Raw genomic sequence first — 14,785 nt, 5'->3', positions numbered from 1 at the left:
TTTCACTCACTCACCCTTTGTTCCAAGCAAACCTGACCCCTGACCCTTGCTGCTCATCAAACTCTGATTACCCAAGACTCTCTGGGGTTGCCAGTGACAGAAGCATAAGTCAGACAAGCATAAGCAGAAAAGGAACCTTGTGGCGTGTGTCACAGGTAAGCCCAGGGGTGGGTTTCAGGTATGGCTGGATGTAGGGGCTCCCACGAGGCGTCAGGGCTCTGTCCTGTGCTTCTTCTCTTCTATTCTCTTGACTCAGCGGGCACAATGGCTGCCAGGGGGCCTGCGTTTAGAGGAAAGAGTTCCTGCAGAAAAAGTCCCAGGAGGGTCTCTGACTGGTCCAGCTTAGGTCATGGGCCTACCCTGAACTGGGGCATGGGGAGCTCAGGCCGTCTTGCCCACATCCACCTGTGGTCACAGGGCGCTGAGGCAAGGCCCCCTCAGGATCTTACAGAGGCGGGTGGGGCAGTTCCCTGAGAGCAGCGCGCCCTGTGTGGACCCTCCTTTCCGGCCGCTGCGTCTCTGTGCCTGCCGGCCCCTCTCCCTCTTTGGAATGTGGGCAAAGAGACTGTCAGGTCACGACTGTTCTGTGAGGGCCCAGGCACTTTGGGCTGCCACAAACCTGGCTGTGAATCCTTGCTGTGCTCCAACAGGCTGTGTGACGTAGGCAAGTCACTTGAGCTCTCTGAACCTCATTTTTTTCTCCTCACCTTGTCTGTCCACGGAGAGGTGCTTGTGTGCAGAAGCCCAGGGCCTGGGGCGGAGGGCGAGCTCCGGTGAGACAGCCACGGTCAGGATCTGGATGCTGACTGGAGCTCGCTTAGGGGAGAGTCTAGGCTGCCTTTGGATCTCCCCTCCAGCTGTGACGTCTTGGGCAAATACATCCACCACACTTCTCTGAGCCTTAGTTTCTCTGCCCACAAAAAAAACAGAGAAACTTGCCTCTACAGGGACAGTTATACAGATTCACTGGAAGGACGGAAGCTCCAGTACTTTGGCCACCGGATGTGAAGAGCTGACTCATTGGAAAAGACCCTGATGCTGGGAAAGATTGAGGGCAGAGGATAAAGGGGTAACAGAGGATGAGATGGTTGAATGGCATCACCGACTCAATGGACATGAGTTTGAGCAAGCTCCGGGAGATGGTGGAAGACAGGGGAGCCTGGTATGCTGCAGTCCATGGGTCACTCAGTCAGACACGACTGAGCCACTGAACAATGACACACAGATTATGGGAGATTACAGAGGCCACTTTGCACATGCTCTTCCCTCTGAGATGCCCTTCCCCACCTTGACTGCCCAGGTGGATTCCTTCTCAACTTATGCTTTAGGACTCTGCCGGTGACATCCCCAGGGTGCCTCCCCTGACTCTACATCCTCCAACGTCCTCTTATTCTTAAACTAATTAGCTGTTTTCCTGGTTCCCCCCCACCCTCCACCAACCCTCCAGCCACCTGGATCAGGGGATACCAAAACCCCATTGATGCCCTTTTTCTCCTAACTCTCTGAACAGCTCAGATTGGCCTCTTCCCTTGCACCTGGGACTACTGGAAGCATGAATAAACATTTGTGGAATGAATGCTTGACTCCCAAATTTTCTTTATGATGGGCCTGTGGTGCCATCTCTGCTGGCAGCATGGCGCCCACCAGGGGAGGGGAACCTTGGGTGAGGGAGGAAGTCCAGGTTGCTGCTGGTAGCCCAGGCAGCTGATTTCTAAGAAACCAGCTGAGGGACAGGAAGGCTGGGGCAAAGCTCAGGATGGCTTTTACTTTCAGTTTTCTGCGTCTGGAGCAGTGTAGGTACCCAAGGTTCTTGGCTGGGAGGGGACGGTGTTACAGTCACAGCGTTGTCAAATGTCAAGGACAGAGACCAGGCCCAGAGCCCGGAGAGGTCTTGCCCGGCCCCATCCACAGCTGTCAGGGTAGGAGCAGGGACCGCTGGGGGTAATGGCCGCCCGGCCCGGTCCGGCCCGGCCATCAGGGCTTCCTGTTTATTCACTTGACCTTTATTTTGTACATGGTTCGGATTATTTATTCCTTCACCCATTCATTCATTCATGCACTCATTCATTCACTCACCCATCCATCCACTCACCCATGCACAAGTCCTTTCTCTCACTCCTAAGACCTCTCTGTCTTCTCTTTCCTTCCTATTTTCCCGGGTTGTCTTTCCCCTCCTCTTCCCACTCCCTGTCTCCCCAGCTCTGCCTCTTGCTCCCTCTCTCTGCCTATCTGCACGCCTTGCTTCCCCGCCCCCTTTTCTGACTCACTCACCTATTTTTGCCCCTGAGGTGATAGCTGAGCTGGGCTTTGAAGACTGAGTAGGAGTCTTGACCTGGGCAGTCAAGTGAAGAGGATGCAAGAGAAACATCAAAGACTTCCCCTGGGTTGCTCAAAAGGCCAAAGGATCATGGAAGCAGATGGGGAATGTGAAGAGGACAGTGAGGGGCTAAAATGTACAGTGGGGCTGGGCAGTGAAGGACCTCAGAGCCCGTGGGGAAGGGGTCAGATTTTAGTGTCTAGCAGCTGGGAGCCATTAGAATGCTGTGGGGTCATCTGGCTTGGTCCCAGTACTGCTTCTATGACTTTATCAGCCATGAGATCTAGACAAGGAGCTCAACCTCTCCTGGCCTAGTCTGTGAAATGAGACAATAAGGGTACCCATCTAGAAAGAGCTAGATAAAGGGGAGCCGGTAGCAATACTCACTGGCAGGGGGAGCCAAGGGTATGTGTGTGTGACCAGGGGTTTCAGGTGAATGAATCAGAAGTTTAGATGGTCACACCCAATTCCCTCCATTGCCTGCCAAGGGGCCAAGCCCACATCTCTGTTCCTCAGTTTCCCCATCTGCAATCCAATGAGGGGAAGGTCCACTTTAAGCTCAAGCCTGCACTCCTCACCCCACCCCCATGCCCTGCCCACTTGGCCGGGGGCGCCCGCCAGGCCCCCCTCCCGCCAGGACCTGAGGGAGTTTCACTTTGACCCACCTTCCAGAAACTATGGCCCTTCCTGTCACCAGGTTACCACAGAGGGAACTTGGCAAAAGATAAGATTAGCAGCACGGAGGAACCCCAGGCTGGCCATGCTAGGCTTTCATTTTTAGTGTCCCAAGCTGGGCCCCTACATAGGGTCCACCCTGCCCTGCCAGCGTCACGCCTCATATTGAGCATGTACTCTGTGCTTATATCACTTCCTATTAATACTATGTACCTGTGAGATCCGAGGCCTTACCCCATTTCACAGGTGAGGAAACTGAGGCTTAGTCAGTGCCCATGACACATAGCTGGCAGCCAAGCTGGGCAGTTTCCCAGGCACGGGATGGGTGTCCTGGAGGGTCCCTGGATGATGGTTTTAGGTGAGACCCAGGGACACTTTGATAAAACATTGAGCTGATGTGCAAGATTTCCTATTTTCCACTCAAGTAAAGGAGACAGTCTCATATGGGTGTCTGTGTCTTAAACACCTCTCTGCCACTTGACACGTCTCGCTCTCTCTTCCCCTCCCTCCCTCGCTCTCAGCCACACACAAAACAGGCTTTTTGTGTGTGTGTGTGTGCTCAATCATGTACAACTCTTTGCAACATCATGGACTGTAGCCCGACAGGCTTTTCTGTCCATGGGATTTTCCAAGCAAGAATTCTGGAGTGGGTTGCCATTTCCTCCTCCAGGAGACTTTCCCAACCCAGGGATCGGACCCTCATCTCCTGTGGCTCTTTCATTGGCAGGTGGATTCTTTACCACCACATCACCTGGGAAGCCCACATACAAGAGACCTTCTCTGAAAGCAGAGCAAGACACCGATCTCTAGCTAAAACTTGCTAACACTGTTTGAATTTCATTGCATTTTTTTCAAGGGTTACCTTTTAGTGGCAGGTGACTCTGGCTTTCTGTGTATAGTTATGATACATTTCCCTTTGAATAAAACTTACCTAAGGAAACCGAGTAACTTGAACAGCTGCAACTTGGATAGAGCTGGCAAAAATCATAAAAGTGGATCTCCGGTGTCTGATAGTTTGGAAACCTTAGCTTAAAGCGAGGGAATGGCTATAAAATCGGGCTGCCTGTGTTGGAACCTCCTAGGTTCTGCCACGTAGCCGCTGTGTGACCGTGGGCACTTTATTTAACCTCTCTGTGCCTGTTTTCTCATCTGCAAAATGAGTATCATAACAATAATATGTCTGTTTGATATGGTTCTTGTGAGGGTTAAATGAAACACAACGCATGAATTACATAGAACAATGCCTAGTGTCTAGTGAGCAATTGACATGATGGGCTGGTAGCCTCAACCATTTGCAGCAAATGACAAGCTGAGAAAGCAAGCAAGTCTGTCTGACTTCATGACTGTGCTCACTCAAATACACAGGGCAGCCCATGTGAAGCAAAATAGTAATAATTATTATAACCTCTATATTTGTGTCATGATCCAAGTTATCTCCACTTAGAGTAAATCATTTGATCCTCATAGCCCTTCCGAAGCAAGGCAGAGTGCTTGTCGTTTAGTCTTGTTGTTATTCTTCAGTCACTCAGTTGTGTCCAACTCTTTGTGACTCCAGCACACCAGGCTTCCCTGTCCTTCACTGTCTCCCGGAGTTTGCTCAAACTCATGTCCAGTGAGTTGATGATGCCATCCAGCCATCTTGTCCTCTGTTGTCCCCTTCTGCTCCTGCCCTCAATCTTTCCCAGCTTCAGGATCTTTTCCAATAAGTCAGCTCTTTGCATCAGGTGGCCAAAGTATTGGAGCTTCAGCATCAGTCCTTTCAATGAATATTCGGGCTTGATTTCCTGTAGAATGGACTGGCTTGATCTCCTTGAAGTCCAAGGGGCTCTCAAGAGTCTTTTCCAGCATTGACTCTAATTCTTGTTTTATAGATGAGGCCACTACAGTCACACTAACAGAACTCGAACCCAGGGCCTGGGTCCCAGGTCTTTCTGCTGCTCCGTGTTGCCTCCCACAGTGAAATGTTGAGGGGAGGGGCCATCAAGGCTGACTTACCCAGGCCTAGCCCCCTCCTCTCCACCCTGCTCCTGGATGCCCCTCCCAGCTGCACCCAAGTGTGGGAGGTATGGGAGGGAGTGTCTCATCCCACAGGCCGCTGCAGGTCCCCAGGTGGGGCCAGCCCCGAATGTCACCCTCCTAACTCAGGATCCAGATGTCAGGCTCGCACCATTCCTGTCTTTGCCCATCAGCATTTGCATCCATACCCCCTCCACACACACCCCCCCACCAGCTGCCAGGACTGCCCCAGAGCCACTCCCGCAGGGTCCCTTCTGATCAAGCAGTCCTCTCCTAGGCTGAATTCTGATGCAACCTTGCAGATAAGTTACCAGCCCACTGTCTTGCCTGGCTTCCCAGCCTGTGCTAGAGGGAAAAGGATGAATGAGGTGCTCTGAGCCCTGGCTGGTTGTATGGCTCTGAACATCCTCCAGGGTGGCCCTAAGTCTCAGAAACCTATTAACCCATGAACCCTTGGGCATTGTAGTTGGTAAGACCATGACCTTGGGCATCAAGCACCTGGAGTCAAACTCTGGCTTTGCCATTTACACATTTGAGGTAGGGGGGTGGTGGTGGTGGTGGGCAATTCCTTCTTTTCTGAGCCCACCTCCTTGATGCAACCTGGGCCAAGTATTAGCATCCTTTAGGTGCTCAGTAACTGGCATTATATTAAAACAGCAGCAAGGCAAGGATCATAAAGCAGAGAGGCCAGCCCTAATTATTGGAGACCTATCACGTGTTAAACTCTTTACAGGTACCCTCTTACTTAATCTTGTCCATGGGATGGGTACATTGATTAATCTCATTTGCAGGTGAGAAACCTAGCGTTCAGGACCTAAGGGCCGTGTGAGTTGGCACAGCAGCGGCGGGTGTGCACTGGTATGGAGTGGAAGCTCTTTTTGGTCTCCTAAGACCAGAGGGGGCTGGGAGATCCCGCTCTTATGGGCTTGACCTGACCGCCCTCTCTGAGTGGGTGGTGGGGTGGGGATGGTAGTGCCGGTGGGGGCGGGGAGGTCTTCCAAGCGGGCAGCAAGCACAGGGAGGCGCTAGGACCACACGGAGGCCAGAGGGGCCGCAGTGCAGGGGCGGGGGTCGGGGGGCCAGAGCCGAGCACTGACAAGACCCGAGGAGCAGGTGAGGGCGGCCAGTGACGTCATCAGTGCGCGGCACCTGGCGTCCTGGGCGCCCTGGGGCCCGGGGAGACCTGGAGGCGACGGCACTCGTACGTGGACAAACCCTTCATCTTGAGACCTAACCAGGCGCGGGAACAGCATGTGCAAAGGCCCGGTGGCAGGAGGGCGTGCAGTGAGTGCTGAGGCCAGCCGCGCGGGTCCTCGGGGGTGGGGGCAACTGGGCCTTCTCCTGAGCGCGGCCGGGAGCCGTTGGAGAACTGGGGCTTGGAGATGCCAGGCCTCACGCGGCGGTGTCTGTTCTGAGGGCGGTGGTGTATCGGGGCCAAACAGGTGGTCTAGAGCAGGGGAATCCTTCTCCCCTGTGGGCTGTCTGAGGGCCAGGACCAGGTGGGAGGGGCAGTTGAGCGCCCATCTTGGGCACTGTTGTCCCTGTGTGAATTTGCTTCGTTGAAGACCACACTCTGCTCTCTGAGGCAACTTGAGACCCCTAGAATCGGCCCAGGGCTATTTTATTCCCTAGGAGCCTCGAGCCCTGGGGAGTCTCTGGATGACAGTAGTGGACGCCGGTGAAGGGGCTGCCCCGGGGAGGGGGATGCAAAGGCACTGGACACTCCACCCGATGTCAGGCCCAATCCACCTCCTCCTAGGTCCTGTGCTTCCTCTCCCCAGGTTGAGGCTGGCTGCTCCAAGAAGCCCCTCACTGGAGTCTGTGGGGCTGTGCCCTGGGGATTTGCTCAGACCTAGGTTGGGGATCTGATCATAGTTGAGGTTTCTGAAGAGCTGAGGGGGTCTGACCAAGAATGACCCCTCCCTCGCCACACACACACACACACACACACACACCCCTGGCTCCCCACCACCACACACCTGCATACCCATCCCCTGGCTCCCCATCACAGTTCAAATCCACACACACACACACACACACACACACACACCCCTGGCTCCCCCCCACCACACACCTGCATACCCATCCCCTGGCTCCCCATCACAGTTGAAATACACACACACACACACACACACACACACACACACCCCTGGCTCCCCACCACCACACACCTGCATACCCATCCCCTGGCTCCCCATCACAGTTCAAATCCACGCTCCTCACCAGTGGCTGTGCCCACTGCCCTCCCATCCCGCCTCACCTCCTGCCACTCGCCTTCACTCAACCCCTTCCCCTCCAGCTCCACCAGCCACTGGACTGGGTTGAGCTCGTTCCCAGTTGCTGTTCCCTCTACCTGAAATGCCTGCCTCCCCGGCTGGCTCTGACCTGTCATTCCAGGCACAATTTCAGTGTCACCTTGAAGGGGCCTTCCTGATCTTTCTTTCTGAAATAGTCCCAGTCTGCTATGCCACCACCTAGTTGAGTTGTCATCTTGAGCACTGTCACTACTTGGAATGTTCTGGTGCCTTTAGTTTCATAGTTAGTTAGTTAACAGTCTGAGGCCCTGAACGTGAACTCCATGAGAGCAGGGGCCAGACTCCCTTGACTGTGTCCATTCCTGTATCCACTGGGCTTAAGAGCAATGCCTGGAACGTAAGTCGGTGCTCAGTGCATGTTTGTTGAACCTCATTATCGTTTACTGAGCACCACATCATTTGGAGACATGTGGCCAGACTCTGGGCTAAATGCCTCTGTGCATCGCTTCAGGAAGAGGCTCAGCTCTGCACTTCCTGGCTCGGGGACAGTTAACAATCCCACTCAAGCTGGGAAGATCAAGCAGGCTGAAGCGAGACCTGGGGAAATGCCTCTTCACAGGGTTCCTCACTCTTCCCTCCTCCACTCTTGAAGAAACCAACTACCTTGAGAGTGTGGCAGAGCCGGTGCAAGTCTTGGCTGTCACTTTTGAGTTGTGTGACCCTAAGTAAGTGACAGTACTACTTTGGGCCTCTGTTTCCTATCTCTGAAATGGGGGGCAGAGTCCCCCGCTGAGGAAAGGCTTTGATGCGGGTCAGAGGCTGTTCTCACCCAGGCCCGCAGTCCCCGTCGTCCTGGAGAGCGGCCCCTTTGCCATCCTGCCCGCCCTCTGCTGCCCCGCTCACCCGCTGTCAGTGGGAAGAATACCTCAGTCGCACCTGGGCCCCCAGCCCAGGCCCACACATACACCAGTCCTCCTCTCACTTTTCATTCTTGTAAATTGACGTCAGTGCTGCTGAATCACGAAGCTGAGGTTTGAGACGACCTGCACGACGGGGAAGCCACGCGGCGCACGCCGCCCCCTGCCCTGCAGCGTCTGCACTGCTGTGCCCATCTGTTACTCGGGGTCTGGAGTGCAGCTCCCGGGGGCTTCTAGGTCATTTCAGGTCACGTTATGTATGGCAGTATAGCTTTAAAAAAAAAAAAAATGACTCACAAAGAGAAGGGGCCAGCTCTGGGGAGTGTGAGTAAAGGAGCTTTACTTTCAGCTGTTTTGCTCAGGGAAATGGGTTTGTGTATGAGTTTGGGTAATAAAGATGTGACTTTTAAGGTTTTTTTTTTTGAGACGGGAAAAAACCCTGGAAATATTATAAACTTGACTGCTATTTGTCCCTCCTTAGATGAGGACCTGTTTCCTTATCTATAAGATGGCAATGTTAGTTAATAGCACCTAAATCCTAAGGCTCAGGTGAAGGTTGAATGTTTTAATATAGGTGACTAGGCGCTCAGAATGGTGCATTCCCAGTGATGCTAATATATATGTTAGCAGCTGCTACTGTTATTATTTCGACTGTTAGGCCTCATGGGAGGCTAGTGCTACCCAGCCTCTGAAGCAGTACTGAGTTTGCCATCTGGCTCCAGCACTTGCTGTATGCCCTGCTTTGCCTCTCTGAGCCTCAGTTTTCTCATCTATATAAAGGGGGAGAAGTTTCTAACCCACAGGCCAGTTGAGAGGCTTAAAGTAGCTAGCACAGGGCCCAGCATACAGTAGGCACTCACTAAGTGTCTGCCGTATGCCCAAGCACTGCCTTCTTGGGTTTCTCCTTGCCCTGCCCAAGCTGGGTAGGAGACAGGAAAGTCTGAACACGAGACTTGAGCCACAAAGCACAGAACAAAGGGAAGGGAGACGGTTCAAAGAAGAAAAAGAGCAATGATTCCTTGGAGGCACACAGACGTCACCTCCCTCCCTCCCTCCCACCCCGCCTCATTAAAGGATGAAATTGCCAAAGCTCTCTGAGATCCTAAATCTCTCCTGGCCATCCTTAACCTTGGGGCCTGGAACCTATTTAATCCCCAAGACAAGCCTGGGCCACTCCAGCTCTCCGGCTATCAAGTTAATTTTATGCTGCAGTTTAAAGTCTGAAAGGTATTATTAAATATTAGGACACTCCATTATAAACATGTCCAGGGCTGCAGAGGGCCATTCGGAGTTCTAAAATTGAAGTGGGATGTGTCCGTGAGGCCGCTTAACTCTGCACCTGAAAATGACTCGATTCACCGGGTGCAGCACCACAGCCCTGAGCGGCCAAAAGACCAGCCACAGATACAGGAGTAGCCGTAAAACCCATGTCCTGGGCATTCTCTAGTGATGCTGGCCAGCCCCAGTTTTGGAAAACATCACCTCCTCCACTATGCATCAGTACCTGCTGCTGAGGGTTACAGCAAAGCAACCTCTTCCAGCAAGCCATTTTAGAGGCAGTCACTGAGGCCCCTAGAGGCAAAGGGAATTGCCCAGAGCTGCCAACAGGGCCCTCCTGCCACCACAGACCACAGAGTGTCTTCTGGTTCCAAGTTGCGTGTTCACCAAAAAGTACACGAGACAAGACAGGGCGGGAAGAAGGAAGTTCAGACCTGACCCTGTTATCCCCATCCCATCTCAGTATCTCTGTCTCCCTAGATACAAGTTTCAGAATGTACCACTCCTCCTTCCAAAAACTCATCAACCCCCCCACCCCCACGCTCTTCCTGGAAGAAGCTGTGGTCACAGAATGAAAGAAGTTTCCCCTCTGTCATCCATTTCAAACAGATTTCTGGGAGGACGGCCAAAAAAAGGCCCAAGTGTCTTCTCTGACACCAGAATGACCACAGGCAAATTTACCCTGCCTTGGTTTTCTCTTCCATAAAATGGGGATAAGAGCCTTGCTTCATAGGGTAGTCTTTATAGATTAAGTAAATTTAAGCATATGTAAATAAAGTACAGACTAGGACCTGGCACACATTAAGTGCTCAGACACGAAGTGCCCTTTTACCAGACACACAATACCAAAACTAGACCAAGGGTTCCTCTCCCCCTGGGAGCTGAGGGTGAAGCCATGTGGGGTTCCCAGCCAAAGAACACCTTCAGCCACACCCACGTCAGTATTAGGAACCCGGACCCACTCATAACCGTGGAAAACCTTTGACCAAAGCACACGCTCTAGAAACCTTTTCTTTTTTTTTTTTTCTTAAAAAAAAAAAACTTTCATAATAAAGTTTATTACCTAAACTGGTGGTAAAAAATATAAAATAGGATTCTGCACAGCAGAAAAATAAAGCCAGAGACCCTCCCCAACCCCTGGTTTGTGCAAAGATACTGAGTATATGTAAACATGAAGAGGTAGGAGGTACGAGTTCAGGCCCTGGTCCCAGGTACAGTTTTAAGTTAAGCTGCTACGACAACCAGGGGGACCCAGAGGGAGCACCAGGAGGGGGCACCCCTCAAGAGGTGGGGAGGGGTCTGCGGCCTGGTCTCCAGCCCAGGGCAGGAGGCGCCTCGCCCCCTACGCCCGCTCCCTCCAACCCAGGTGGGGAGGGCACCCACATGGTCCAGGAAAATAATAATTAATAATAGAAAATAGTAAGAGGGCGCCCCAGTTAATGCTGCGGTGTGCGGCCGGTCAGATCTGGAAGGGGAAGGAGCTCAGGTAGTCGCGGAGGACGGGGTTGAGGGGGATGCGCGCCAGGTTCTCGCGGCCCACGGTGGCCACGATGCGCTGGCGGCACAGCTCCTGCAGCGGCCGCACGCGGCGCTGGCGCAGCGGGGCCCCCAGCATGCGGCGCGGCGCCGCCACGTAGTGCTCCAGCAGCTCGAAGAGGCAGTCGAAGCTCTCGCGGCTGCCGTCCAGGTGGAAGCGGCCGGCCTGGAAGTGCACGCGGATGCTCGTGGGGCCCGAGGCCATCTTCACGCTGAGGGCGAAGAAGCAGTTCCTCTGTCGGCTGTCGCGCACCAGGAAGGTGCCCACGGGCTCGGCGCGCAGCCGCTCGTGCGCTCCGTGCACGCTCAGGGGCCCCCAGTAGAAGCCGCAGGCGTCGAGGAGCGCGCTGGCTCGGGTGATGCGCCGGTACTCGGCGTGCGAGCGGAACGTGCGGAAGTGCGTATCGCCCGGGGCCGGGGCTGGAGCCGGGGCTGCGGCCGCCGGGCAGGGCCGCAGGCGCGCCGGGGCCGTGGACGAGGGCGAGGAGGTGGAAGAGGAGGAGGAGGAGGAGGAGGAGGAGGAAGAAGACTCTGGCCGCCGTCGGGGCTCTGCTGCCGTGGAGATTGCATTGTCGGCTGCCACCTGGTTGTGTGCTACCATCCTACACGCGGGGCCGGCCGGAGGGGTGGGCCATAGCGTCCGGGGGTGCGCTGATGGGGGAGACAGGCAGTGAGCAGAGTCCGGGTGCGACTGGGCAGGTGAGGGCCCGCGAGGCAGCTCGGGAGGGGCGGGGCCCTGGGCTGAGCCGCTCCTAAAGGGCCGAGGGCTCAAGCCCGCGTCAGCGCGGCCCTTTGGGCCTCAGTGGACTCATCTAGAAAATGGGCTTGCCGCCCGCGGCGCCCTTGCTGGCGGGTAGGAGCTCGGCGGCGCGCTGTGCCGCCTCCGAGTCCGAGTCCGAGTCCGAGAAGGGGGCGTGGAGAGAGGCGCCGAGCAGAAGCCTGCCCCGAACTCGGGCCACCGGGTCCTCGGCTCACCGCCCCGCGGCTGCCGCCTGCCGGTCAGGGCGGGAATGGGCGCCTCGTCCGGGCGATTCAGGCAGAAAAGCAGAAGAAAAGCGGCGCTGCGGGTAACCCAAGCCCGGGGTCCGCCAGGCTGGGGCCCGCAGGGGCCAGGGGCGTGGCGGACGCGACCCCACCACGCAGCCCCCGAGGCCGCCCCGGCCCCAGGCGGTCCCGTGCGTTCCCCCCCTCTCCCTCTAGCTTCGTCGCCCAGCGTCCGTCTCACCTGGCGGCGGGGCGCGGGGCGCCGCGGGAGGGGCGGCGGGGGTCTCCGGGGCGGCTCTCGCGCATGCTCCGGGGCCGGGAGCCGTGCAGCTGCCACGGCCGCAGCTCTCTCTGCTGCGCGCCCGCCCCTGCACCAGTCTTTTAAACCGGCTTGGAGGCGTAGGGTTTGCGAGGCCCCGCCCCTGAAGGCTCCGCCCCCTCCAGGCCCGCCCTTCCGCGCCACTTTCGGTTTCTTTTTCTGCGCACCGCGGAGGCCGGCGCCGCTCGACTTGTCCCACAAATCCGGGACCCCTCCCCGGGGAGGTCCCCCAGCCCTGACCTAGCCTCGCACCTGTCCTAGGACCCGTCTGTCAAGGTCTCTAGCACTGCCCTTGAACCTCCGGGGCACTCTCAGCACCCCCATTTTCGGACCTGGCGGCCCTCCGGTACCCCCACTGCCTTCGGTCGCACGTTTCTTCAGGCAAGCCCATTAGGATACTCCGGACTGGCCCTGACACACCAGTCACCTCCGCCAGGTGTCTCAGCACCTATCTCTGGTAGATCTGTGTCCTCTACTCTGGAGCCGAACACCTCCACCCTATCCCGGGCCTCACCTGGGACCCCTGGGGACTGCTGCCTCCATCGCCCTGCCCCCCTAGTCCCGGCGCCTCTAGATAGCCACCTCCGCCTCCCTCGCTGCCTATCTCTGTCCCTGATGTTGGCTTGGGGTTCCCAGGAAGCGGCGGGTTGACCACAGGCTTCGGAGGAACCCTTTGGCGGCGCGGGAGGGGTACCTCGACTGCGAGCCCAGTTCCTTGGAAACCGGGTGGGGCCTGGCAAGGTCCCCGGCGGCCCTGGCCTGCCTTTTCTCCTACCAGACAGCTGGAGAAACTGAGGCCCGGTGACCGGCAGAGAGGGAGGTCCAAACGAGGACACCCTGCTCGCTTTTATTTTGGGGAGAGGAGGGAGCAGCTGGGCACCTCTAAATGCACTTTGGAGACCAGGGAAAAGAGAGTTCATTTTCAGATGTGATCATTCCAGAAGCCTACTCTGAGCTTTCCTGGCCAGCCCCTCCTCTTCCTCCCTCCTCTCTTTTACAGATCCCACCCCACCCCCCCACCCCCCGTCCCCAACTGCTCCCTCCCCACACTCATACCTCGGGTCTTGGAATGATGGGGTACCCGCTACAGTTTGTACATTTGTGTATGATGCTGTCTGTCATAGAAGGGCATGGAGTAGGTGCCTGGCTAGTACATGTACTTTTGAATGAAAGAAAGAACAAATGAGCTTGGGGGCCGGCTGGTGGGTGGTGAGTCTCACAGCCTGGAGGGGTCAGGAGGAGTAGCTAGGCTTCGCAGGGTCCTGCTCAACACTGGCACACACTGCCCTCTACAGGCAACTCTCAGGCCGCAGCCCAGCTTTGCTGCTTGGCTCCAAGGCCCGGCGCCGGGTCCTCCTGCCAGCCTCCCTGGTGCTTTCCTGCCCTGGCCCCAGGCAGAGCCCAGGACTCCCGTGTTTCCTCGTGAAGACAAGAGGATGGCCCAGAACCCGCCTTGTGTAGGATCCCACTGTCTCCCGGAATCCGTGTTGGCAGCAGCTGATGTTGGTTGTTGATGTGGTCGTCCTGGGTCGTGTGTGTGTGTGTGTGTGTGTGTATGTGTGTGTGTGTGTGTGTGTGTGTGTGTGTGTGTGTGTGTGCAAGGACATGAGAAGATGCATAGCCATGCCTGTGCCAGGGTTCAGGTGCTGTGGTCATTCCGGAGCACCTGCGGGGGGCTGCCTTGTGGTGGGTGACAGCACAAAGCAGTGGTTAAAAGCTGGGCTTTGGACGCAGTCTGCCTAGTTTCCAATTCTAATTTTGCAACTTTCTGTCCCTCTGACCTTGGACGAGTAATTAACTCCCTTGCCTGGTTTCCTCATCTCTGAAGGGGGTAATAACATCTCCCTCATAGTGTGGGGATTAAAAGAGTGATTAGGGGTCATGTGCTTACACCAGTCCCTGGTGCGTCAGAGGCATTCAGGAGGTGTTTGCTTTCGCTGCTGTTGTTCATCGGCGGCCGTCAGCAGCAATGAGAGCATGTTGGAGCTCATGGCTTCATGTTAGAAGTCCTGGTGCGAGGAAAGCAGGCCATAGACAGTATGAGTGGAGTGAAAGGAGAGCGTTACACGGGGAGTTAACCAGGCCCCTGGCTGCTGGCAGTGGGGAGACACAGCACTTCCTTCTCACTCTAGCTGGAGGCGGGTGGTCCAGGCCCAGAGAAGGCAGCCAGGCTGGGCTGGCTCCTGCGTGACTTGTCTTCCTGCCAGCATGTCTCCTTGCCCAGAGCAGATCTATATCTGATGGCCCATATGCCCCCTACCACTCATTGACAGCCCAGATGGCTACTTTGAAGAGTTCCCTCTTATTCCTGAGCACTAGGACCGCCTCCTCTCGGCCCCTTACTTGTTCCCACATGCCCACCCATCCCCACGGAGCTCCCTTCTTCATTTCAGTTACTGTTACCTGTGACGTGTTAGGTTCTTCCCAACTGGCACTAGTGGTAAAGAACCCACCCGCCAGTGCAGGAGACATAAGAGATGTGGGTTCG

General features: G+C 55.8%; 1 protein-coding gene across 1 annotated transcript; it reads right to left on the bottom strand.

Annotated features, from left to right (window-relative positions):
- Positions 1-10,497: 10,497 nt before the first annotated feature.
- SOCS1 (suppressor of cytokine signaling 1) lies at positions 10,498-12,324 on the bottom strand. The gene is made up of 2 exons (XM_027527671.1): positions 12,220-12,324; positions 10,498-11,645 (listed from the first exon to the last, which is right to left on the bottom strand). The coding sequence occupies exon 2, from the start codon at positions 11,593-11,595 to the stop codon at positions 10,918-10,920; it is 678 nt and encodes a 225-aa protein (XP_027383472.1). The 5' UTR covers positions 11,596-11,645; positions 12,220-12,324; the 3' UTR covers positions 10,498-10,917.
- Positions 12,325-14,785: the final 2,461 nt, after the last annotated feature.

The sequence above is a fragment of the Bos indicus x Bos taurus genome, chromosome 25 (assembly GCF_003369695.1).
Source record: "Bos indicus x Bos taurus breed Angus x Brahman F1 hybrid chromosome 25, Bos_hybrid_MaternalHap_v2.0, whole genome shotgun sequence".
In the NCBI taxonomy this organism is placed as follows: domain Eukaryota; kingdom Metazoa; phylum Chordata; class Mammalia; order Artiodactyla; family Bovidae; genus Bos; species Bos indicus x Bos taurus.
This window is presented reverse-complemented; position numbering and strand designations above follow the sequence as displayed.